This window comes from Paramormyrops kingsleyae, chromosome 2 (genome assembly GCF_048594095.1).
Source record: "Paramormyrops kingsleyae isolate MSU_618 chromosome 2, PKINGS_0.4, whole genome shotgun sequence".
Taxonomy (NCBI): Eukaryota; Metazoa; Chordata; class Actinopteri; order Osteoglossiformes; family Mormyridae; genus Paramormyrops; species Paramormyrops kingsleyae.
Window position 1 is genome coordinate 21,727,153 of NC_132798.1, and position 27,616 is coordinate 21,754,768.

Here is a 27,616-nt window from a genome sequence, read left to right on the forward strand (position 1 = left end):
AAATTATCATGGTATTTTTCACTTTTTGGACGTATTACACGGTGTTACTTTTTTCCAAATTTTGGCTGTCACCACGAAACAGCGAGGTAAGATCAGCTTCAAATTGTAATCAACAAACCGACAGCCTGCGTCATTACATGGTCCCTGTTTAAATCCGCTATGATGAGACGTAAAAAGCGCACACAGATCCCGCTTAAGATTTGAGACCATTTCACCTGTATCTGTATGAGCATTTCATGGGTATGTGTGAATCCTTTTCACCTGTATCTGTATGAGCATTTCATGGGAAGGTGTGAATCCTTTTCACCTGTATCTGTATGAGCATTTCATGGTTATGTGTGAATCCTTTTCACCTGTATCTGTATGAGCATTTCATGGGTATGTGTGAATCCTTTTCACCTGTATCTGTATGAGCATTTCATGGGTATGTGTAAATCCTTTTCACCTGTATCTGTATGAGCATTTCATGGGTATGTGTGAATCCTTTTCACCTGTATCTGTATGAGCATTTCATGGGTATGTGTGAATCCTTTTCACCTGTATCTGTATGAGCATTTCATGGGTATGTGTGAATCCTTTTCACCTGTATCTGTATGAGCATTTCATGGGTATGTGTGAATCCTTTTCACCTGTATCTGTATGAGCATTTCATAAGTCCATAAGTGTGTAAGTCCATTTCACCTGTATGAGTGTTTAATATATGTGTGACAGTTTCATATGTGAATGTGTATGTGTTTCAAATGTGTTTGAGTAACAAACGTCTGAAATATTTCCTAAATGGCCCTTCATACAAAATCCGTTTGAAATCTGCTTTTGAATTTGTTAAACGTATTATCAGGACACGGCGTCAGAGTATATTTAACAGAAAATTCACACAACGCAGATTAACCGGTAACATATACTGTATAAGAACAAATATTCAGATTACATCTGAAGCTTGGAAGAAAATAAATTACTTTATTTTTATTTATAGGCTGTTGTCTCCTACAACAGACAGTCAGGACTGCGGAAAAAAATCATCGGTGCTAACCGCCATTCAGGACTTCATATACACTGCTCAAAAAAATTAAAGGAACACTTTGGAAACACATCAGATCTCAATGGGAAAAAAAGTAATGCTAGATATCTATACTGATATGGACTGGGTAATGTGTTAGGAACAAAGAGATGCCACATCGTTTGATGGAAATGAAAATTATCAACCTACAGAAGGCTGAATTCAATATATGTACATTTAAAACTGTTTTTGCGAGAGTATCATTGTCTCTTCTGTGGTAGAATGGAACTTGCTAACGGAGACACAAACAGACTATCCAATGCAACTTTTGTGGCCAATAGAAAACCAGTTAAAGATGAGGAGTGACAGGATGGCCACAGACTGTTATTTGCTTTGTTAGCAATCAAGGAATCCCCAGCACACATGGCCAGCATTTATACATCTGTGGAAAAGGGGCCTAGCAAACTGGCCAGTTGTGCAGCTCGGCATCTATCAGTGCAGGCTGCTGCTAGTAGCATGTGTTAACAGAACTTTCAGAAGTTTATTTTGTTCAGCATATTTATTGTTTATTACTTACATACATCGTCTGGCAGATGTCATTCAGAATGGTTTACAGATTCAAATTCAAAATGCATTTTAACCAGGAGCAGCAATGCAGTGGTGGTACAGAGCAGAACAGATCAGCATGTTGTGCCAAAATGCAACAGATGTCAGAGCAGTACTCATTTCACTGTCGCTCTACAGGGGGAGCCTGGCCTCTCTCACTCAGCTCCTGAATAATGCACCTCCATTGTGACCATGTGATGCTGAGCTCAGGAGCTGTAGTGTCAGGTGAACAGACTGGTGCTGTTGCACTCTGGGAAATGGTGCCATAGGCCACTTAATATTAGCGGGTGACTGTGACATTCCTGACGGTTTTCATTGAAAGCTGCCTCCACCCTTCCAGTATTTGCTGGCACAAAACTTGGGTAAAACTATTTTTATACATACAGCAAGTTAAATATTTTAACACTTTGACTGGTATAAGAGTCATAGCATAAGGAACAACTACTGTTACCACCATCATACCTTGGCATTGGGTTCAAGGTGGAATATGTCTCATATTGAATTGTGCATGTATATATATTGCATATTTATACAGGCACAATTATAGCATAACAGTGAATTATTTCTTTCACAATGCACATCCGTTGACACAATTAAAGGTAGCTGTACCAGAAAGCTCCTTCTGAATGAGGGACCTCTAGGAAAAGGCCAGTTTAAATGTTTAACAACCCATGAGAAATTCCTGCTCTACAGTCCACAGGTGAATCCTGGTCTCACTTCCTTATGCAAGTACCGGCATCAGAGCAGCTACAGTAAGATGTTACATGGGCCATTGCAGGTGTCCCTCGAATGTCCCCTTTGGTAAAAGCACACATCTATGTCAATAGGTGAACACACAGAATTGTGCGCACATAATGACCCGACCCTAATGGAAGAGTGACTATTTGAACATAGTGAGTGTAGGTCGTGTTAGGGCTGTGCCGGCACCATTCACCAGGCAGAAGTGCAGCAAACGTGCCTCTGTACCCAGGAGATGGCAGCTATACTTCGAAAGACTTCAATTTCCTCAAAAGGCTAGTTCAGGAGGCACTAAGCAGTACACAGACAGTAAAAACCAAAGTATTTCAGTGTATTTAAAGGTATATGGATTTTTATAGCTGTTTTTGGTGAATAAGCAAAACTAGGCAAAAAAAACACTTCTGCAATTTGTACAGATAAGTGTTGCTTATAGGCTAGCCAGCATAGTATTACAAACCTTTGTCTACACATGACCAGGAAAATGCACATCCCCTTTGGAATCCATCTCCTTATATGATGATGATGATGATGATTATTATGATAAGAATCTCGGGTGGGAATAAGTGGTGATTCAACATGCTTCACGTTGGTTCCTTGATTCTTTCCCGCGCAGTGACTGGGTCCCAGGCACCAAACAGGGATGCAGCATGAAACCATGCTCTCCTCTCTGCTCTGTTACAAGTTTTTAGTACTTGTGGTGCACAAATCCAGGGCACAGGCAGACAGTGCAAAAAGGAAGAGGATTCAGCAAATAAGTCGTTTAATTAGAAAACACACATCAGTAGCACTTTGCTGCAGGTCGCTACATGAAGCTTGCTGACACTGCACTGGGTTAATAATTCTGGCAGGGTGTAAGCTGAGTGCAGCGCAGCATGTACTGTAACTGCAGACGGGGGGGGGGGGGGGGGGGGGCAGATGCGCCTCATTGTCAGCTGTGTGGATTTTGTTTGCCTCTGTAACATGTCTGTTGGGATGCACAGGTGATGCGAGGCAATGCGCTAAAAAGATGAGGGGACATCATTTTGGCATGCGTGGAGGACCAAGGACACGGTGTCACCTTTGTGGTGCCGTTTTTGTGTCGCTCACTGCTGCATCGGCTGCAGCATGGCGGGGGGCAGGCAAGGCGGGCTCTCACACTGTTCTGTCTGTGCCCGACTCCTTCCTCGCCACCTTGCCGTCATTGACCTGATCTACGGCCAGTGTCTGGATCTCGGGCTGTGCAGCTGTGGGCGGGGCTGATCGATGTATGCGGTGGGCCACACCCACATGGGCCCTAGGCTGCTGGGAGAGGCCGTGTCGTGGACTAGCAGGGTCGGGAGGAGCTGGGGAGCGTTCACGGGAGATGGGCGGGATGACAGCAGGGCGCTCACGTGGCAGGGAGGCCTCCGCAGCCAACTCACGCGCCTGCAGGAACGGCGTCGGGTCGGGCATAGCATCCAGTGCATCCCGCAGTGCCAGCCGCCGGCCATCCGCACCCACCCGGCACAATTCAGCATAGTCCGCGTGCAGTGGCTGCGACAGGCTTTTGCGCATGCGCCGGCGTGGTGTGTCTGGCTGTTGCTCCCGAGGTGGGGGCGGAGCTGGCTTATAAGATGCGGCAGGGCTGCCCCCAGGGCTGCCCTCGGAGGAGCCACCAGACAGCAGTCGTTTCTTGGTAGCGTGCAGCTGTGCAGTGAGGTAGGCGATGGTACCCGCCCGCTGCTCCAGCTCGCCCGACAGCACGGCCAGCCGGTGGCTCTTCAGCTTCAGCTCCTCCAGGTACTTCTTCTCCCGCTCCTTGATGGTGTTCTCCAGCACGGAGATCATGGCGGTCTTCTGCTCCAGATCACGCATCAGCTCTGTGTTTTCCTCCTCTTTGGCCTTTAGCTGCATCTCCAGCTCCTCACACCTCCTGTGCAGCTCGGCACAGCGTGCCTCGCCACCGTCTACATGCACGAATGCACACACACACACACGTACACGTACGTTAGGATCAGTGCCCACCACACCAATGACAAGCTGTAGAGCACTTATAGCGCTTGAAGCAGAATGACAGAGCAAGGAAGGTGACCAAATTTTAGGTAAGGAGCTTTAACTATTGGCCAATTCCATCTTCCTCCAAGTGAAGTGGGATTCCCTGTAGAGAAAGAGCCTGTAAGGTGGAGAACAGCTGCCAGCATGAGAGGCCACCAACCTGCTTTGGAAGAGCAACATCTATGCACACAGAAGGCCATTTTCATCTTAACAGTTACAGGCTTTATTTATGCATGCTTCAGTGAGCACAGATTCATTTCTAAAGATCTTTTGCTAGTGCAAGGACAAGGACAATATTTGTATGGAATTCAATAAATCAGCTGAACATAAAAACTGGACAGGAAGACAGGAACTAGTTTGGGTTTCATTTCACTGGTTAAAACAAAATACCAAATAAAAGAGAAAAAAACTGTGCAAATACACATTCTCGACTAGGCTTGTGTGATTTGACGATATTATAGCTGATGGATATCATCTGACAAGAAACCCTGTTGTTGATATCAGACAGTGACTGATTGGTGACTTCCAACTTTGGAAGGGAAGCAGGCTTAGGTTACACACAAAGCAAAACATCAGATTTATGATGTTGCTTTCAGTTCAGCCTTCTACTGTATATTTCTTTACAAAAAAACTCCATGACCATTACTTTTTAACTCCTCGTAGACCCAACAGAAGTATGTTACATTTACTTATTTACTATAGACCATTCATTCATTAATTTTACATTCCCGCTTGTTCCATGTAGGGTCACAGTGGTTCTCAAACTCTCCCTTGCTAAGTCTGACATGACGCATGACGTAAATCTGTTTCCAGCACAAACCATAATGGTGGAACCAGTAACATTCATCATAATGTCCTTCAACAATGCACTATTAAGCTAATAAAACCAAGACTGCCTGTCAGTTCTGTTATACCAAGCTCAAATATGTTTCTGAATCAAACATGCTAACTCGTTTGAGACATCATCCGAGTGTGTGAAGGACCGGACCAAGGCAGAAACATCCATGGCATAGCAAAAGCAAATTCAGTTACAGATAAGTGACTGGGATTTAGTTCATAATGATTCTTATAAAGTTTATATATTTAAAATGTGATACTTGTTTTACAATGTGCAAATAAGCATATCTTGTTGTTCAGACATGTCAATGTATGCATTGCCTTTGGTTTACAACTTTTCCTAATTGTGTTTGTGGTTTTAATAAATAATACCAGAATAAATTCTGTTTTCAAGGCTGTACCGCAATTTCACTGAACCATAAACCTACTTACAACCGAGGTTTGTACCGAACTGTGAATTTTGCGCATCGTTCCACCCTTAATATTAATCATGAAAAAAATCATGAAAAATGGCTGTTTAGTTTAGCTTCAAACTACCTGACCTAAGAAGCAGATAGTACAGTCAGTCCTGCTATAACGCAACTAATGTGTTCCTGAAAAACCTCACATTAACTAAACTCTTATACTAAAATATGCATATCCAATGGGAAAAACTGGGTTAAGGAAATGCAATTACAAAACTTGGTAACTAGAAAACTTTAAAATGAGTTAAGTAAGAAAAACACAGATACCTGTGGTGGTGGCCTAATGGTAGGAAAGTGGACTTGTAATCGAAAGATTGCTGGTTTGATTCCCCAACCAGCAAAGGACCACTGAGGTACCCTAAGCAAGTTACTGCTCCCAAGCACTGATCCCTGGGTGCTCAATTAGCTGTCCACTGCTATGTCACATATGGGTTAAATGCAGAGGAAGCATTTTGTTGTTGTGTACTGTGGTGTGCCAACAATGACAACTAATCACTTTCAATAATATAATTATATGCATTTAAAAATAGGAAATGATAATACATTAACAAATTATATAATAAACATCTCCTATGGGTCTTATGAGTCTCATAAGAATTGCCTAGTGACGGCTTCCAAACGTGTCAAACTCATTAACTTGTTGATTGCCAAAAGTCGGGAGTAGTGACCCACAGCCACCATACCGTTGGGCATGCACACAGCACAAATACAACAGATTAGAATATGTGAAGGGGCACTGAAGGCAACAAGGCTAAAGATAGTCTACAAAAAACAAATGTTAGTGAATTAAAAAGGTTGCTGTGGCAACTCAGCTTTACAGAAGCCCTGAACCGCATTTGATGAATTTTTTTCGGAGACAATATATCGTTATTTCGACACAAGTCGTTATAACGAGATATTATGTCGAAATAATGACTTACTAAGTCGTTATAACGAGATTATCTCGTTATTTCGACATAACTCATGTTAAGCTTTGCACCAATATTAAAGAATGCATTAAGTCATGCTGATGCACTGTTAACATCAGTAGCTTACTTGGTACACTAACGACCCATGTATTTCTGGGAATTTTACATAGCTTGTACTTTCATTCCAAGTTAACCCTTACTGATGTTAACTTTATGTAGACCATTAATATGCTCCATATCATTCTTATCATTTGTCATAAATGACCTATAAACTTATTGTGTGTAGCATTTCATAACATTTTATATTCCACTAATTCGTTTCTAAAACATTGCCTGGGTAATTCATCTACATCTGAACTGAAAATCAGAATAACATTGACCAATGAGCCAGGACAGAATTACGTCACACGTTATTACGTTGGTGCAGTTTGATCCGTATGTCTAATTATTGGGCTGCTGTTTACAGTGCACAGAAGAGTGATTCAGTGGTAAGAACATGAACAGCCTTAACCACGGCGAATAAACCCTGCATGTGATGGTTTTCGAACATACGCACTCAGCCGACCTATTAGGAGATACCGTAATTGTACTGCCCCACCCACATAATGAACTGATGAACAACCAAAATCTGACTTGACCCAAAAAAAGTGTCGAATCCTAAGTGATGAAATCTATACCAGTAGATCTTATTTAATCCACAATAAAAAAAAAAACGGTAGACACTAGTATACATTTCAATGTAGGCTACAGCAAAGCCATAAGAAGCTATCAAAACAAAGTTGTAGAAACATGAACATGTAGTGAAGTGAAAGTGATTATTTGTTATATATGAAACACACCAGTGCAGAACATTCTGCATTTGACCCACCAAGCGAAGCAGTGAGCAGCTATCAATACAGCACCCGGGGAGCAGTGAGTGGGGATGGTACCTGAGTGGGATTCAAAATCACGATCCTCCAATCAAGGGGCGAATCCCTTAACCACTAGGCTACCAACTGCCCCCTATTGCTGAACTGCAAGAAAGCTGTAACAAAACGATAGCTTATAAGACTATTTTAGACTATTAGCCTATTAAGTGGTTTACTGTAGAAAATTACAAAAAGAATCCACAGTTCCATGATTAAACTCTTTCCAACGCGCTATGATCGCGACTTCTTGAGCAAAAAAAGCACGCTTACTATATATGTGCTTGATGCTGATAGCACATGGCAGACTATAAATGCATTATAATTTATACCTATCATTATGTCGAAATAATGACTTATGTCGAAATAACGACTTATTGTCTCCAAAAAAAAAACTCATCAAATGCGGTTCGGGGCTTCCGTGCAGCTTAGATCAATGGTTGCATGGATATTTCAACATAACAAAACTATGTGGGGTCAGGATGAAACAGAGTGATTGTCCAAAAGTGCCTTTAGATGCAATTCCATTTCTGAATCAAGATTTATGGAGAAGAAATAAAATTATTAATCAATGGGTTAAAAACACTCTAAAAATATGGCAAAGATGAGGGGAAAATGGGAGCTGGAGATGGACACCATAACTTCAGATCAGGACTGGGAAGTGTCATGCAGAGGAGGACATAAAATAAATAGCCCCATTTCAAAGGAATTTGAATGGAAAGTCAAGATTAGACTTTTCAGGACAATCAGATCAATGCTGGATTACGATTGGAAAGGCACACATTTTGGGACTGTCTAAAATAAAACCTTAGAACCATCTTACTTCTTAGGAATATTGCCAAAAGACAGTAATCATGTATTACTACAGTCGTGGCCAAAAGTTTGGAGATTGACACAAGTATTGGTTTTCACAAAGTCTGCTGCCTCAGTTTTATGATGGCAATTTGCATATACTCCAGAATGTTAGGAAGAGTAATCAGATGATTTGCAATAAATTGCAAAGTCCCTTTTTGCCATGAATATGAACTTAATCCCAAAAAACCAGGATCAGGGCACCACCGGTGCAGAGCTTGCTGAGGAATGGCAGTAGGCAGGTAAGAGTGCATCTGCATGGACAGTAAGGCGAAGACTTTTGGAAGATGGCCTGGTGTCAAGAAGGGCAGCAAAGAAGCCACGTCTTTCTAAGAAAAACATCAGGGACAGACTGATAATCTGCAAAAAGTACAAGGATTGGACTGCTGAGGACTGGGGTAAAGTCATTTTCCTTGATGAATCCCCTTTCGGATTGTTTGGGGCATCCGGAAAAAAGATGGTCTGGAGGAAAAAAAGGTGAACTCTACCATCAGTCCTGTGTCATGCTAACAATAAAGCACCCTAAGATACTTCTCAGCCAAGGGAGTGGGCTCACTCACAATTTTGCCTAAGAACACAGCCATGAATAAAGAATGGCAGAACAGTTTAGTGATGAACAATCCCTTTTCCAGCACGACGGAGCATTGTATCATAAGGCAAAAGTGGCTCAGGGAACAAAACATCGACATTTTGGGTCCATGGCCAAGAAACCCCTCAGACCTTAATCCCATTGAGAACTTGTGGTCAATCCTCAAGAAGCAGGTGGACAAACAAAAATTCTGAAAATTCTGACCAGCTCCAAGCATTGATTATGCAAGAATGGGCTGCCCTCAGTCAGGATTTGGCACGGAAGTTGATTGACAACATGCCAGGGTGATTTGCAGAGGTCTTGAAAAAGAAGGGCCAACACTGCAAATATTGACTCTGTGCATAAACTTAATGTAATTGTCAATAAAAGCCTTTGACACTTAGGAAATGCTTGTAATTATACTTCAGTATACCAAAGAAACATCTGACAAAAAAGATATACAAACAGTGAAGCAGCAAACTTTGTGAAAACCAATACTTGTGTCATTCTCAAAACTTTTGGCCAGGACTGTACTACGAGTCCTTCTTGTAATTTCTAAGAAGATGATCACAATCTCCTGGCTGAGGCCACATCCACCCACTGTAAAGCAATGGACGGAGAAGGTTAAGGAGGTTTATTACACAGAAAATTTAACCACAAGGTTACAAATGAAAAGAGACATACTCCTGGCGAAATGGTCCTCAATTATCTCCCATTTTCTCAGCTGTCCTAATAAAATTTTTTAAAAAGACACTAAATTTCTTTAGAAATTTCCTTATTTGGATGAGCCCATTTATCCAGTTTATCCAATCACAAATGGACATTGAGAGGATGGCGAAATCCATGCACTGTGCCTTCGACATTTATTTATCCCCATGTTGTGATTCCAAATACCTAACATTTTTAGATTTTTACAATCCAAGACTTTGACTTGTGCATTGCATGGATGTACAAAAAGATTCTTTTAGATCTGAAAACTGGTTTGACCGTTTCGCTGAAAAGACTTGGTTCAAAAGAACAATTCATTCACTAATTGGACATCAGTATAGTTTACTTGGACAGCAGGTAGTGTTTTTCACCAAGACCATATCACGTTGTACTTTGCATAATGCTTTTCTCTCTGACTGAAAATCATGCAAATACAAAATGTGATTGTGTGTTTTATTGGACTTAGGTACCAATAGGTCAATTGCATTAAAACAGTCTTGTGGTGCAATATCATGCGTTGCAGCAGGACAGACTGCATGTGGGTAAACCTCTAGTAGTACGTGAAGATATCAGTGTAAACATCATAATGGCGGTATGGGCTTATAGTCACCATTCTGCTCCCCAGTCAACAACTTTTATCATCACCACCCTGCGTAACAGACTGTTTTTGACTGCCTGTGGCATTTTATTTAAATCAGAAAATTACCCAGCCCCCTGATCGATAGTTTTTTAGTTTCTGTAGAAAACTATCAGCACTACCAATACTGCCACACAGTTGGCAAGTTTTGACGGCAAATGTTTGGTGGATTCTCCCCATACGACCTTCATGGGCCGAATGGCCTCCTCTCGTTTGTAAATTTCATATGCTCTTATGTTCATTATCCACATATATTTTCCCCCCTACATCCACATATTATTTTTTAAAATACTGCCCAGGCCTACACTAAACATATTCAACATGAGCAATTCGGGATAATGCCTCTTCATGGATATTCTTCTCCAGTGCAAACCAGGAGAGCACCTCCCCCCCATGCCCCCACCCTCCAGAAAGCTCAGGCCATGTGGCCTCATAAGCCGTCTGTGGGAAGGGAGGGCTGCAGGAATTGTAGTGGAGGAGAGCCAGGACAGCTCCCATTTCAGGTGTGATCGATCTTGTGGGTGAAGAGCTTCACCAGTAAACTTCCATGACCTTCAAACAGATTCTAGCCTTTGTACTGTATTGCCCCCTGCTTGGACCAATCAACATCAATCAATACACCAGGTGACATCCATACCAGTTAGGGGGGGTCTCACCTGAACAACCCGAATCCCACAGTATCTCTCTCAGAATATCTGTACCTTGGAGTCCTGAACTAAACCCTTTGAAATAAAGCCCATAAATTGTACTTTAACAACTCACAGCCTGCAGAAACAGCAGACTGATACACTCACAGAATCCTCTTCATTGATTTTAGAAACAAGGACTCTCTGTACAGCCCACCCACAGTAGATTGATCCTTACTGCACATTTACAACAAGAGCCTATGATCCAATTTCCTGTGCTGCCCAACTGGATACCGCACCTAATATCAGGGCCACATGACCAGGACTATAACAGAAAGCATTCATCAGATATTACACTAGGTTTACGTCACACACATTCTGTTATAGTCCTGGTTAAAGGGCAAAATTGAAAGTCAGCTGAAACCTGAGGACTACAGATTCTTGAAACAAATGTTTAGTAATGTTTATTGCGTGTGTGCCTTTATTACCTCTAGAAAGCTCTGCCTCCATACAAGGCCAGCTGGTTTACTGTACACCGAAAGATTAGGCTTTGCTAAGATAACCCACACATTACAGCATCATGAAATGATGAATCATTTCCAGATCATTACCTTTCAAAGAGATCAGGTTTCAAACTCAGTCCAAAACAACTCTGCCTCTCCGATATCCATTATAATGCAAATCAGCCGGTCAATTAACAGCCATAAATCTCAAAAAGCCCCAGGAAGCCGTAGACCCCAGCAATACAAGCCTCCATCAGCAGGGAAAGCTGGAAGAGTTCAGTGATAAAGCACCTCCATGGTAGCCAGTGCCCAGCTGGCAGCCATACTGCGGGGAGCAGATGCACCCCAAGCTGCTGGGACCTTCTGCAGAACAGCGACCACATCTTTATAAGTAATGTGTCCTCATGTAAGTGGCGGGCTGTGTGCCGCTGGCTAACTCTCCAGAACTGTGGGAAATAGTTCCTCCTTGATGGTGGGACATAGTTGCCAGGCAACAGCAGCGGGCCATCAACTGGGACAACAGCCTGCAGGTGGCAGAAGGCCTTATTTATAGGTCTGTGGGCCTGACCCCCATGAGCCCTGTCCCCCACCAAGCAGAAAAAAAAACTGAAAACACACGTGTACTGAGAAAAACAACATCTTAATGGTGTCATGGTGCACAAGCACCAATGATGAGCGCTACATGCCACACACAGCCATGGAAAGGCACTGGTCCCTGAAGAACAGAAAGACGAGGATCGTGAGGATCAGCACCGACAGAAGATGCTGATCTCAGCCAGTCATAGCCTAGCGCCAGCCTGCTGCCGATCCATCCCCAAAGCTGCAGAAGCTCCTCTTTGCCTTTCACCTTTGTAGCAGACTATCCAGGCAAAGAACAATAATAAAAAGATGCCATCCAGTACAAAAAGACAGTAAGGGAGAGAACAAAAACTAAAGAATGATGAATAATGCTTCTGCAAGCCAGCCATCCTCTGTTTGTTACTGGGGTCTAGGCAAATAACACACAAAAGGTCTCCCAACTAAGCTCAAAGAACCATTAACCAAATAAATACACCACCAGGTGGTGATCAGTTGACAGTTCAGCTCTTCTCTTCACCTGAGTGTCCAAAACATGCAGGTGTAGATCCAACGATACAATTACAAAAAATTAGTCATAGAACTGCGGCCAAGGGTGCTCTGGTGCCAATTGTACTTATAAACACCCTTATGTTCGAACTTGGTGTTTGTTATGGACAAACTGTGGTTAGCACAAAAGTCCAATAACTGATCACCACTCGGATTCTGATCAGGCAGGCCATTCCTCCCAATCATACCCTTCATGGTTCCACTGTCATTATCGACGCGAGTGTTAAAGTCCACCAGCAGAACAATAGAGTCCCCAGAAGGAGCACCTTCCAGAACCCCCTCCAAGGTCTCCAAGAAGGCCAGATACTCTGGACTGGTGCTCGTGTCGTATGGGCAGACAACATTCAGAGCCCTTCCCCTGACTCAAAGACGAAGGGAGGCATCCCTCTTGTCCACACTGGCAAGAAACCGAGGGACTCTAAGCAGATATAGGCGCCTTTCTAGACACTCAAGGACATCGTAAAGTGAATGCAAAAGAACAATATAAATAATAAAACCCATAATAATACAAAAAATACAGGAATATAAAACATAGGTTAAATTAGACAAAGCAACTGAATTCACAGAAACAAAGCCAGCTTGAACAGATGGGTTTTAAGTTTCGATTTGAAGAGTGGAAGTGAGTCAATGTTTCTGAGCTCAGATGGCAATGAGTTCCAGAGCCGAGGAGCTGAGCGACTGCCATTACATTTTGAAGACGCTGTACACAGAGGAACACAATAGTGCTCAGAATATATTCTCTCTTGCCTCTGAAAATATACTGTTCTTCCGGCCACTTGTTCTTAAAAAAAAAATAATAATCAGATGCCACTTTAACGTTAGAACCGCCGGAACGTCCTTTAACTTCCAGCAATGATGTACAGACGTGGACAAATTTGTTGGTACCCTCACAGCTCACTGAAAGAATGCTTTATTGTAAGTGATTCACTTAAAAAAAAAAAAAAAACTGTCTAATGTATACCTGCATGCCTTTAGTATGTGAGAGTAAACCAATAAAATTGTGAAAAGAAATTGTTGTTTATTTTACAAAGATATGCTAAAACAGTATGGATAGATTTGTTGGTACCCCTAAAGAGACTATTCATCCTTGCATTATAGTTATGTTTCAAACTAAGCGTTTAACCTTAATTAGTATCACAGGTGTCTTCCAGCTTTTCATCAGCCATTCAGCCTATTTAAAGGGAAAGGACATGCTACTGTGTTGTTTGGTATCATTGTGTGCACCACACTGCACATGGACCAGAGACAGCAAAGGAGAGAGCTGTCTGAGGAGCCCAGAAAGAAGATTATGGATAACCATTCTAACGGTAAACCCTATAAGACCATCTCCAGGCAGCTTCATATTCTGTGACCACAGTTGCCAATATTATTAAAAAGTATAAGGTTCATGAGACTGTAGCCTATCTCCCAGGATGTGGACACAAGACAAAATGCAACCCCAGGTTGATCAGAAGGATAGTGCGGATAGTAGAAAAAGAGCCAAGGAAACTATCCAAAACCATTCAAGCTGGGCTCCAAGGTCAAGGTACGTCACTTTCGGATTGCACCATCCATCGCATTTTGAACAATAATGGACTCCATGGAAGAAGACCCAGGAGGGCTCCACTAAACATAAATAGCCAGAGTGGAATTTGCCAAAATGCATGTTGACAAGCCCCAAAGTTTCTGGGAGAATGTCCTTTGGACCGATGAGACAAAACTGGAGCTTTTTGGTCGCCAGTCACATCAGCTCTATGTTTACAGAAGGAAAATGAAAATGAAAAATGAAGCTTTAAAAGAAAAAAACACCATACCTACTGTGAAACACGGAGGGGGCTAGGTTTTGTTTTGGGGGCTACTTTGCTGCATCTGGCACGGGGAACCTTGAATATGAATAGACTACCAAGGCATCCTGGAACAAAACATACTGCCCAGTGTGAGAAAGCTCAACCTCAGTCGCAGGTCAACAGGATAATGACCCAAAACATACAGCTTAATGCACTCAAGAATGGGGATGCCACCCTTCAAACCTTCAGTTTGAGCAGTTTGTTCAGGAAGAGTGAGCCAAACTACCTGTTGGCAAATGCAGACATCTCATTGTGAAGTACAGAGATAGCTTGTTGGCAGTGATTGCTGCAAAAGGTAGTGCCACAAAATATTTAAGGGTACCATCTTTTTTTGTCTGTGTCATTTTCATTTGTTTTATTATGTAAAATATTCAACTGAATCAATAATCAAAAGCAAAGCATGATTTGTGTTAAATATAGAATAAACAATAAGGGATGCCATTAAACTTTTGTCAGTTTCAAGTTATTTCAGAAATAGCTGTGTTTTTTATTTTTTGTGGAAGGATATCAACAAATTTGCCCACGTCTGTACTTCAGCGTATCATACCTTTGGTCTTTGTTAATGGGCCGTTGCATCAGAATACTGCTCACCCATCAAGAAAACAATGGGACAGTCGGTAATCATCACAGCAGCTCACTGTCACCCCAAAGAAGACGTGAACCCCATTATACAGTCGTAGTTATGTCATATTTTAGTGCTCACTGATTTAAGTATTGCTTTTGATAACCCCACATTGGTAATAAAAGTCTCGTTTTAATACAAATACCAAAAGAACTGATAACTTTAATCACTAGGGTATAGGCTGTCTTAATAGTTCAAAATGATTTGTCAGAGTAACAAAGCAAACAGAATGACAGGCCACTTCAGCCGAAAACAATGCATTTTGCTTTTCATTTCAAATAAAACATGGGGTTGTCAACTTCAGCCAGCTGGCTGGAGTGAGATTTTTCAATTCGAGTCTGCACACATTTACATGCATGTAACAGCTTTCTTACCTTATAAACCGTCTGTAGTGTTTGTACACTAGCCCAATGCTTTTGATGTAGCTAATTTTAGGTTTATAATGGAATAATATAGATTTGCCATACGATTTCTTGCATGAGCGTGAGACTGAAAGTGTGAATGTCACGCTAGTTGTGTGAGAGTTGGCAAAGCCTGAAAACGTACATTTTAAAATAGTTTCACCTGTTTATTTGTATAAAAAATAACACTACTTTATACAGTTGCTAAAAAGAGAAAACTAACATGTCTATTTATCCAATATTTTTCGCAACACATACCACGTTTAAAAACTCTTCAGCTTTATGATTTCAGGACAGAGCAGCCACTCTATTAGGAACATTACAGCTTTTCTGGCTGAGGGTGTTAGGCTCACTGCTGTTATTAACACTAACGGCACAAACAAAAGGGCTGCACACACCGAAGCATGTCTTGCTTGGCAGTTAAGGGAGTTTGACGTTCATTGGGAAATGGCAGTTCTAGTGTTAATAGTGACTGTACCGTATACAAACACATGATGAAAAGTGACCATCCTCCCACCCGAGTATGTGTGTATGCATACGTGTTGTGACCGTCGAGTATAAATCGGCCCGAAGGCAACATCAAGCCATGTTAGTGGCCATACCACCTGTAGTTCAGACCAGGTAATCCATCTGAAGCCAAGCAGGTTTGGGCCTGGCCAGTACTTGGATGGGAGACCCACTAGGAAAGCTGGGTTACTGCTGGAAGAGATGTTGGTGTGGCCAACAGGTTAGTTGGTCTATCCTGTGGTCTGTGTGGATCCCAATGCAGTGATGCGGACCCTGTACTGTAAAAACAGTACTGTCCTTCAGATGAGATGTAAAACTGAGATCCTGATGTCACAAAAGATCCCTGGTGGCACCTCAATGTCCTGGCTAAAATAAAATTTACCACCATGGCCCTTTCAAATCTGGCCTCCTAATCATCCCCTATACCTAACTTTTGAATTCTGCCCCCCCCCCCCAACCACCTTAGCTACTGTGTGGTTAGTGTACTGGTGCAGAATGGCTGCCGTCACATCATCCAGGTAGGGGCTACACAGTGGTGGTGGTTGAAGTCGCTCCCCATTGGTTCTGTAAAGCACTATATAAATGTAACATTCATTCACATGTATTTATTTACCTCAACTGAAACCTGAGTTCCAGTTTTCCCCAACTCAATCATTTATATCTAACGTTAGTGAATGCGCTTAACTCAGCTCTCAGCTTGAATGGTCTGGCAAACTTTTCCCAGGAATTGCTCCAGTATCCATGACAGACTCTCATGTCTGTTCAAGCCAACACAGGCTGTTGCCCATGTGGATTATAGGTAACACAGGCCTTCATGTGTGTTCTGATAGGGAATTCAGCTACAGTTTCCTGCATGAGGCATTTCTGTCATTTTGCTCATATCATACTCAAGAACATATGTATTGAATTGCAGCAAGAGCTGAGATTTTAAAATGGCTGCTCTTATGAGAAAAAATATGCCTCCTGAGCAGATGTCTGTGGACATGTTTAAGTTAGGGCACCCCTGGATGGAAGGACAGTTCTTACCTGCTGGATCGGAGCTTTTCACCATCAACTCATAAGTCAAGTCTGTGAGGAAGAGAAGGGTGACAGATAAGAATCTAATTTAGGAATCTGGGTCCCAGAACAGTGAGCATGGCATGGACAGAGCCCTGCCTACTGCAGAACAAAGGCTTACTGTGTCAGGGCGGTAGGCCTGCAGCGGGGGAGGGGCAGGCCTTGCTTTGTCACTGACTGAAAGGAGCAGGAACCCCCCAAGCTGGGCTGCTATTGTCATGTCTCCCGCCCCCAACCCCACCACCTGCATGTCCTGGTTTTTCAGGGTGATATAATTATAGTCATTATTGCTCAGATGCTTAGTAGGACCTCTTTCAAAGCAACTGGCATAGTGTACTTCACCCGAATGTACGGCTGGTTACCGGAGGATTTCCTGTGAAGGGAATTCCTCATGGGCACAATGACGGATCCTGGGACTTGATACCAATCTTTCCGGCCCAATTACATCTAGGAAGTATAAATCCAGAATGCAGCACTGACTAGTACATGATGCAAATGAGTGCCGTGCTACTGCTGGTATCTACGAAGCTCATTGGGCAGTGGGAGTAGCACAGAGCACTATTGAGTGCAGCACCATTGATAGGAGGCAGAAAGGCCCAGGAGGCAGTGCTAATTAGCATGAAGCGCTAAAGGGGGCAGCTCCATTCCTACGAGCTGTAAGGCCCAGAGGACACAGAGGGCGAGCATGTGGGACTAACCAGTGCAGTGCTGCTGCAGCCGGCGTATCTCGGCGTGCAGGCCTTTCAGAGTGTTAGCGTGGTCCTGCTGCAAGAAGAGCAGGTTATTCTGGGCACTCTGCAGCTGGTTCTCCAAGCTGATAGACGCCATAGTGGATCCCGGCTAGCCCCGTAGGCCTAAAAGCAGAAGACAACAGGACAGACAAGCAGAGGAGTATTAGCCATATTGTGCAGTCAAACAGCAGAGGAGGTATCACTTGGTGTTCTATATTGACTGAGGATTAGCCAAATGAAGGCTCCATTGCATTTAGCTAGTTAACAGTTATCATTCAGTACAACTTTCATAACCATCAATTTTAAATATGCTGAAAATCCGCAAGAGCAGCTCATATTAACACCAGGGGCAATGTAGCTAAATCCAGCTGCACTCTTCGTGTACTGCGATGCTGCATCCTCGGATACAAATCGGGGTTTGTGGATTACACATGTATATGTGACATGCTGCAAGATAACCTATGGCATCTTCATAAACGTCTGCAGAACACTGAACAACTCTTGCACCCCAGTTGATTTTTGAGATTACTTTATGGGCGAATTTGAATTAATATTTGCATATACACTTCATGTTCAATAGCAGATGGTGAATGGACACAGTACAATTATTAATAAGTAAAGAAATACATAGTTGGATTAAACTGAATGTAAGTTGCACGTGCAGTTAACAACTATGCTTTTGGAAGTAACTTCTTATTTCTCAGCAACTTTTTAAAAACCTTATTGGAAGAAAAAGCCAAACAAGTTATTAATATACAAACACAGTAGTCTACAGAGTATAGTCTGGCGTTTTTGTTTCAGTATCGCTCTCGAGATACTTGCATGAGTGCGATTTGATTGGCTGACATTGGGTGACACTTCACAAGGTCCAGAGAGTTGTGGCTGTATGTCCAGCTCCACCCATTTGGCTCTACAGTGAGCACCGCTTGCAACAAACGTAAAGAGTTCTGAATGGACACAAGCCTAGATTAATTTCCAGGTGCAGTAACCTGGAAATTTCAGTTAAACGCATTCACTAACATCCTAACACTGTGCTTACATATAGGCCAAAGTAGTTAGGTTTATTTTTTTATTAATCAATACCCAAAACTGCAGTGTAACAGAATGCAGTAAGTTGCTGACCTCACAAGACATTGAAGTTTACACGTCTGAAGGAAAGTCACAAGAAACTGAATTCCACATGTGACAAATTGACGTCATTGTGTCCTTGTTCAACTGCCCTGTGTGCCTTTAATTGCCCCTTGGGGACAAATAAAGTTATTTTGAATTTGAATTGAAATTAAGATAACATTTCCAAACTACTATCTTTGACAAGAGGAGCATTAGGAATCATCAAGGGTCAAAGCCTGAAATGGTCATGTCTGAATGTTGGGGGGGAGGCTTGTCACTAGCTGTTCCTACAGTACAGGTCCTGCTGAACAAAGCAGTTCTGGTAAGTGCTGGCACATAGCACTTAGACAGCTGACAGCCCTTCTGTTACTGTGAACCGGTGCACAACAAACACAACCAAGGCAATTATGGCACGTGACCTGTCACTGCAGATCAACAACAAGGCAAGGGTCAGGAAATGCCAAATATTAGGATAAGGTACACACAGTGGTACAGTTAAAGGCATTTTACTATTATAGCGGCTTTACACTTAGTTGTAGGTGAATGTGTAATTGAGATTGTGCTGTTAAGAGTATTTGTGTGTACAATGTGTGTCCAGACCCACTGTTAGTCTGTGCTAATAAGCGACTGAAACATGGATGGAAGTGTTGGCCTTTATATGCTCTCCATGCAACCACTATATACACAACAATAACAAATAAAACTTTCTTGCTGTACCTCCCAGAAATAATGCTGTGGGGGCACCCAGAACACAAACTGCTACAGAAACAGAAAGGTCACAGAATACAAGCTTACTGAGCACCAGGGCTGGGCGATATGATAATATTACTGATGATATCAGGCAAGGAGCCTGTTGTTGATATGTGACACCGACTAACCAGCGATTATAGTCTTTGGTCGGGGATGTAGGCTTAGGTTACACACACAGCTAGACAGACTTATCATTAGGCTTTTTATTAATTTTTATTAAAGCTCTAAACATGAACACAGTGTCTGTTGATGTGTCTGAATAAAACCTAAGAGATGCTAATATGCACATTGTAAAAATACAAATGTAATACAAATCAAAATTCAAAAATAAGACTGCATCATAATATAAGGGACTACATCCTGTGTTCTTGGGCATATTCCAGAAAGAGTGTGAAACAATGGCAACATAATTATTGGGTTCTAAAAATGCTGATTACGACTTTGTAGACTGAGTTCATTCAAGTCTGGTCTCATGGAACAAAAAGTCATCATAAGCGGAAAGCGGATAAAAAGGCGAAAAAGAGTACTGCTCCGTGCTTTTTACAGCTGGAAATGGAAATGGTCACGTCAGCGTATGCCAAGTATGAATTTATTGTGAAGAAACACCCAATCACACATGCTGTTAATATAGATATGGTTAGCTGTTTGTTTATTACAACAAAAACCAATTGCATTCAATAATGGTGCAAAATTTTTTATTTGAATGGAAAAAGCAATGCTAAAAAAAAAAATCAAAAATAGTTCTGTTGTTTCCAGCAGTAATGGAAACATAAACAAATGTTACAGATACAACACATTTAAGACTTGCAAATTTGGAAAATATCATCATAAATAAGAGAATGTGAACAGAAAGAGAGAGAAAATGGCTCCCTCTAGCTTTCTGTACACCCATGCGCCACGATCAATGTAGGTGTCACCTTTAACATCATTTTCTGACAAAAAAAAAGTAGGAAAGAAAGAGAAAGAGCAAGTTAACAAAGCCCAACAGAAATGGTATTAACATGAACCAAAGCAGCATTTGAATACTTAATCAGTGAGTTATATGGGCTACCAGTAGGCTGCAGTTTTTATCTTTCTAAACGCTGCATGTTGGGCTGTCTACGGTCTTTACAGATGCCGATTTACATGTGCCCTAGCATACATTTCAAATAAGTTAAACTCTCAAATCAGATAGCAGCCAGTCTTCATATTAATATAGGGGTGTCACTGCCCACAACATTGCACTCAAAGGGAAAAAATACTTGTCTGACTACCGACTTTGTTCTGCCTTAGCTCAGCAACCTATTTTGTTTGCAACTCTGGTCTATGCTTGTCAGTACAATTCATCTAGGTGACTACATAGCATTCACCAAGTCACCCTAAAATGTCTGCCCAATGCTATAAATGTAAGTGGTGTATGGTTTACACCGTTACTAGCTAGTTAAATCACTTACCGATGGCAAGGTGCAGTCTCTCCCTAAAACACTCCTTTTGGGAAGTAGGACATCTGTAAACACCAAGCCTTTAATTCGAAGTCACACTTGAGGAAATGAATCGTCAGTCTCACATATTGCTCCATTGTCCTGCTTCACCACAGATTGGTCGTGCACACAGAAAAATCCACTTCTTTCAGTTCTTCCAGCAACCGTTAGCAGCACAGTTCCTACAACTCTGGCATGGCAATTTGGAAGAAATGTGTACACGGTGAAATCTGGTCTTTTATCAAGTTTGTTAGGTACATGTAACCTTTTTTGGATGCCATTTATAGGCACTATGTCTTTAGTTAGGTAGTGCATAATGGCCTGCAGTATTTCTTTTTGATGCTGGGATCTGGACTCACATGATAATACACATTTAAAACTCTGGGCAATCGATTGCTGCTTGAGAGATCAGATTTTGCCTTCTGTCTTCGTGCTGCTCCTTATGCTTTTGTTTCAAACAGTGAGACAGGTTTCCGGTGTTTCTTCTCAAAGAAGCCACCTCTGCTCCTAATCTGCAAAATACCCTAGTCTGTAAATGGTCTTCTTTAAAGCTGAACTACTATCACATGACAGATGTGCTGGCTTATTTGGGGACCAAATCTTCCGCACCAGCATTTATGGCCTCAGGCATATCCATGATGTCACTGCTTATAAACAAGTAGACACTGCTGTCATTGCCCCCCTTACGCATATGACATGATGCACGTGCATGTTCTCAGAGTGCCAGCAGTGTGAAAGGGACTTTTAGTGACTTGCTTAATTACTTTTACTGCAGCTGTCTCAATATGTTTGTTGTCCAAATGACTTACACCGAATGATAAAAATGCAATTAATCGTTCAGCATTATTTTATTTTAATAGCTACCTATGAACCCTGTGGTGTATATATGGGAATATATCCAATTTGGACCAAAATAATTTTGCAGCCAGATACAATGAAATATAAAAACATAAATTTAAAATGGTAGGAATATGACACCATATTTATAATTAATCCTAACATTTGTCTAACTAGACTTTTGTTAATGGTTAACATTAATTGCGGATGGATGGAATGGGGGGGGGGGGGGGGGTGGCATCTTTGGAGATGTTTGTCCCCCAGTATATATTATATTTTTGTTCAAATTTTGTCTGATAGTGCCGAGTACATCAGATACCTTAAAGCACATATTAAAGGAAGAAAATGAGGAGCTGTATCAGACTATTCAGTAATGGGACATACAGGGAGGACTGCAGAGACTGCAGAATGCATGCATGAGTTTCTTGCATGTAAACCTATCTGATTATCTGCACTTACTTATTGTCCTCTAACAGAGTTTGGCTACCCCTTCTGAAGACAATGAGGGTTCATCCACCTTCACAACACGGCTTAGCACAGTATGAAGTTATTAATAATGTCTACTGTAGGTACTGAGAATGTAAACAGACATGTGGATATACAGTAAACGTAAACCGATTGCCAAAAGAATATGGAAATTCACCAGCCAGGCAGCTGAGGTAAGCCTTTCAGTGATGCCATTATTTCATCCCCATGAGGTCAATTGTCAGCATGAATACGGGAATTTGGAATAAGTGGGTTGAGCAGCACTAATGTCTTCTAGCCCCGCAACCTCCCCCTCCAGGGCTGGGTTTAATGTTCAGTCAGGAAAGGGCATCATTTGAAGTCAGCATCCATTAATCAAATATCCTTTGTCCCCCGTAACCCATTATATGATCCTGTGAAAAACAGAGGCCATTCCACTGAGAAAGTGAAAAATTCACTCGCTCTTACTATAGTTAACCCTTGGCCCTTGTCGAAACAACATTTGGCCTCAACCATCCATTTTATATAGCTATTGGCCTATGCAAGGTCACGGGGGTCTGGAGCCTATCCAGAAAGCTACAGGCACAAGGCCAGGAACTACCTGTGCGACCCCATCGCGGGGCAGGCAGGCGGATGCGCGCGACCCCATCGCGGGGCGGGCAGGCGGATGCGCGCGACCCCATCGCGGGGCGGGCAGGCGGATGCCCAGGTGCACGCACACATTCCCTCTTACAGACAATTATTTGCCCACTCCAGTTCACCTTAGCATGTTTTTGGATTGTGGGGGGAAACAGGAGAACATTACAATGACAACATGCAAACTCCACACACACAAAGTACTCAGGCTGGACCCCTGAAGGCAATATCTTAAACTATAAATGACATTTAGCACAAAGAAAGTCCACGATTATGAAATGAGTGGGACAGAAACAAAGCATTTCCAGTAAGCAAGAGCACCATCATAGAGAAGGCATGAAAGAACATCCCAGACTGACCAACCCCCATCAAATGACACCCAACAGCTCACTGCAGTCACAATGCAGCAGGCTCCATGTCCATGAGGGAGTGCTCATTCAGAAGATGCTTCGGTGATCTATAAGTTGGGAATAATTGATGGTCCTAATGGTAAACCCAATGGGGCACACTCACGTGTACTGTGGTTACCATACTTTCCAGTCTCATCCAGTCAAGGTGAAATCTACCAAGATCATAGCCTGATGTAACTATTTACTTCCCACCTAACAAACTGATTCACCCCTAATTTTAACTTATTTTCCCTCAGTGCACAGTTGAAGCACAAGATTTATTTCTTTAAAATGCCCAAATCCAAATGATAGTTTCTAAGCTCAAGTCAGGGTGGTACTAGAGAAGCCCAAATGGATATGGGCACCATTTTCTTCAACATGGCTCAAACAGGCAGCTTTTGACATGGGGCAATCAGATCTTGCAGAACAGGCTAAACCTCAGAGTGCTGATGAGAGGGTTTGAAAAGGGAGGCGCCTTTGTATTCTGGAAATTGTACAGCCTGGATGTTGCCACAATGATGGGTGCTTGATATCCAGTCTAACACGTTCCCTCCCAGTCTTCCCTTCCCCCAGTAGCTACTACCATTCCTTAGAGACAGAACTTCCTGACATAGAAGCCATAAATAATCAATGAAGTGCAGCAGCAAAGGCAGTAGGCAGGAAGTACCTGGTTCTCCATTAGACCAGACTGCTAATGCTAGAGATATAAGGAAAGCTCAACAAAATTAAATACTTTAAGGTGAACAAAGGCTAGGGTCGCCAAGTTTATATTGATGTCCCATTCCGTAAATTTCCTTCGGGATTAATAAAGTATGTATGTATGTATGTATGTATGTATCTATATTCAAAAAACATGCCGAAGGTACAATATCAAGTTTGATTTCTAGCAGGACAACTGTGGTGCAGGGTCGGGGTCCACAACTCCAGCATAAATAAGGGACCCAGGTTTTCAAGGATTACTGGTTTGTATGGCAGTGGCGGCCTAATGGTTAGGGATGCACACTTGTAATCGAAAGCTTGCTGGTTCAAATACCCTGACCAGCAAAGTACCACTGAGGTACCCTGAGCAAGGTACAACCCAAAAGCACTGCTCACGGGGTGCTGAATTAGCTGCCCCCTGCTATGTCACAATGGTTAAATGCAGAGGACACATATCGCTGGTGTGTGCTATGCTGCGTGGTGCGTCAACAATAACAACTAATCGCTTTCCATTCCTTGCAACTGAAAATGAGAACATCAGAAATGCTCCTCCATAAAAAATCAATACGGAAGCTATGCAATGAATTATCTATACAAATTAAGTAAATATCCGATGGTCATTTTACATTAATGGCAGCATAATACTACTGGCCAGATAAGCGCGTCAAATAGTTTTATTCATACTGATTTTCAGAACACACTGGCCGTCTCCGTTCACAGTATTATGAACCTGCAAGGCGCCGAACCAGAAGATGCACCTGCATTGCGGACCGGGAATCAACACAGGGGTTCCGACAAATGCGCCTAAATAATTTAGTATCATAAAAGTAGAAGACACTACGTTTTAGGGCTACAAAACGCCCTGCTCTTTATGGTCGGCATTGTAGACATGCAGCAGTGCGACGCAGCGGGGCGTGTCAGCTTCGCTCCAGTCACCATGACCGCTGAAGCCCCGCTTTTCCGAACCGTAACCGAACTTTCCCAAAACTAACCCAGCTTTCCCCGAATGTAACCCGACTTTCGGCTCTAATCTCGGCTGTTTGTGCCACATCCCAGAGCTAATTGCGGCGTACATCTGAGCACAGCGACCGCTAGATGCTAACGAGTTAGCAACCTGGATAAAATTTATTAGCGCGATAGCCGATCTGATCATCTGTAATAAAACAACCGGAAATACAAATTAAAAAAAAAATCAACACATCGATATAATCCATCACAGTTACCTAACGGAAATGAGGAGTATGCCGTTTATATATATGCCACCAGCTAGGAAATCATTAAACGGCGAATGCTTGAACAATATTTATAAGATACATACAAATGAAGGGCACATATGAGTATAGACGTATTTTTTAAGCGTGGTGTGTGTTTACGCAGTTTCCGTGGCAGCCTAATGTCGGCTCCATGGGCTATTTTTTCAAGGCGACCCTGTCGACCCAAACTCAGTCACTTTCCAAATGATCATAGTCATTTGATATTATCATCATTATTGTCATTATTATTAGCATTAATCCGAAACCGAAGAAACTGGCGAACGCCGGTCATTCATAAGCCAGGGAGCACCAATAATCTAATATTAAATGCGGGGGAGCGCATTATTCATACAACCAGCACATAAATAATATATTAAGAAAATACATCTCAAAAATGTGAGAAACGCTTTAGTTGTCAGCCCCCCAAGCCGCCCCAAGCAGCCCCCGGCGCCGTGCTAAAGCAGGTGCCACACAAACAAACATCTCACGGCAGAGGCGGCGGCGTCCTCCTCCGCCGGCTCAAGGTGGTGGGGAGACGCGCCCAGCATGCCGGGCTCAATAAGCCGGTCCCACTGCGCCTTACCTGGACGCTGTCAACGCAGATAGCAACTACTGGGCGGCAGCGGAGGGCTGCCCTCGGCTTCGGCCGTGCTTCAGGTCGCCGGGATGCGCTACTGAGAGTCAGCCATTGCCTCGGTGTGAACGCCGCTCTCCGCCCGAAGAGCTCGAGGTGGCGCCTACTCTCGCGTCTCCTAGAGATACGAGGCTAAGTGGAACGGGGCATTGTGGGATACGGTACCCACCCGGCTCCGGGTAAACAGGGTATAAACCAGTCACGATACTGGCAATACGTTTTACGCAGGGATTCAGTTAAGGCTTCTTTTTTTGTTTAATTAAGGTTGATTGTAGATATTTACCACGCTCTTTCAGAAAAGTATCTCTTCCTACTGCGCAAGCGTCTCAGATACGGAACCGTCACCATGGAAACCGACGCACGCTTTCCTGCAGGAAGTGCCCCTGAACCCCACCTAGCGAAACTACAAGACATTAGAGGCCAACCGGGCTTAAGCTATAAATCCGATTCTGTCGTAAATGTAGTAAAGGTCTTGCAAGTACGTATATTATTATTAATTAATTATACGCACACCGCACTTAGTTTTATGAGGTAAATTTGAATTATGTAATATACGTCTATGTAAAGTATACGTTAATCATTGCCGACACCAGAGGGCAGCAGTATATCAAAAATGACACATAACATGCTGCCCTGTTTCAGTCAACTAATTTAGTGACAGAATACAAAAAAATAAGAATTTTACTTTTAATAAAGTGATTTTAATACAGTGATTTTGCAGATTTTATTTATTTTCTTTTATTTTAGTTTATTTTAATTAAAAAGTCTTCCAGTTAATTTGTTGAACCTTGTGCAAATAATTAACAAATTATTCATTACTTAACAGGCTTTTAACGGCAGAAATAGGAGCAGATGTTACAATTAAGGACCCAGACCTGCTTAGTAGCATAATGGTTGTTTGTTCACATCTCAAGAACAGACTTGTTATTACAATCCTACTCAAAGTCCTTCATTAGGTGTAAGTGATATTACAGGTACACAGTTACAGATATGACAATAACGTGGTATATAAATTAACAACGAAAAATGCGAACTACAAAAAAACCTGAAGCTATTTTCAGTGGGAAAAAAAAATCAGGTGTACTCTATTCTCATGCCACCTGTCCATGCATGGATTGGGTGAGATTCACCTGGATGCAAGTTGGCATCTTAGCCATTGATTCAGACTGTCAGCCTGCCCTTGACTGCCAGAACAAGGCCAAGGTTGAAATCCCTTGGAAAGTGCAACAAATCTGATGCAATCTGGTCTTTTGTGAAAATAAAGAGTCACATTCATTCAAAGGGGACAACAGAGGGTGGCCTAGGGTGAGTCAGGCCACGTCTGGGAGGCTGAATGCAGCTTCTGCTTCTGAGAATGCTCCCCCCCCCCCCCCATCTGCCTTGGAACCAGGCATGGAATGCTGGAAATTTCCACACCAAGCTTTGTTTTTCTATGTTTTCTGTAATCCAGAGATTGCTCATTGCCTGGGTGCATGGCGGCGAACATCAGCTGTGCAAATTCACGTAAATGTAATATATGTAAAAGCCATTAATCATTTGCTAAAATAGAGTGCTAGTTGTTATCAACTACCCTGTAGGTGCAAAAAATATGACTAGATAAAGTTCTGGATAAGTTCCGAGGTTTGCATCGATTCCCCCACGGTTTACCTCACACAACAAAAAATAAAACCTATAAAAATTGTCACCTCTGTACATATAATGCAGAAAACAAGCATTTCATCTTCTTCAAACTATTTAAAGAATGTTTGCGGAT

General features: G+C 42.4%; 1 protein-coding gene across 2 annotated transcripts; it reads right to left on the reverse strand.

Moving 5' to 3' along the window:
• Positions 1-1,053: 1,053 nt before the first annotated feature.
• ccdc92 (coiled-coil domain containing 92) lies at positions 1,054-26,237 on the reverse strand. 2 transcript variants are annotated; one of them, XM_023803023.2, is made up of 4 exons: positions 26,147-26,237; positions 17,598-17,753; positions 16,870-16,911; positions 1,054-4,266 (listed from the first exon to the last, which is right to left on the reverse strand). In XM_023803023.2, exons 2-4 carry the CDS (start codon positions 17,725-17,727, stop codon positions 3,473-3,475), a joined length of 966 nt encoding a protein of 321 aa, XP_023658791.1. In that variant the 5' UTR covers positions 17,728-17,753; positions 26,147-26,237; the 3' UTR covers positions 1,054-3,472. The 2 variants fall into 2 exon arrangements, with proteins under 2 accessions (XP_023658791.1, XP_023658790.1); XM_023803022.2 differs by lacking the exon at positions 26,147-26,237 and adding an exon at positions 25,813-26,140.
• Between the last annotated feature and the right edge of the window lie 1,379 nt (positions 26,238-27,616).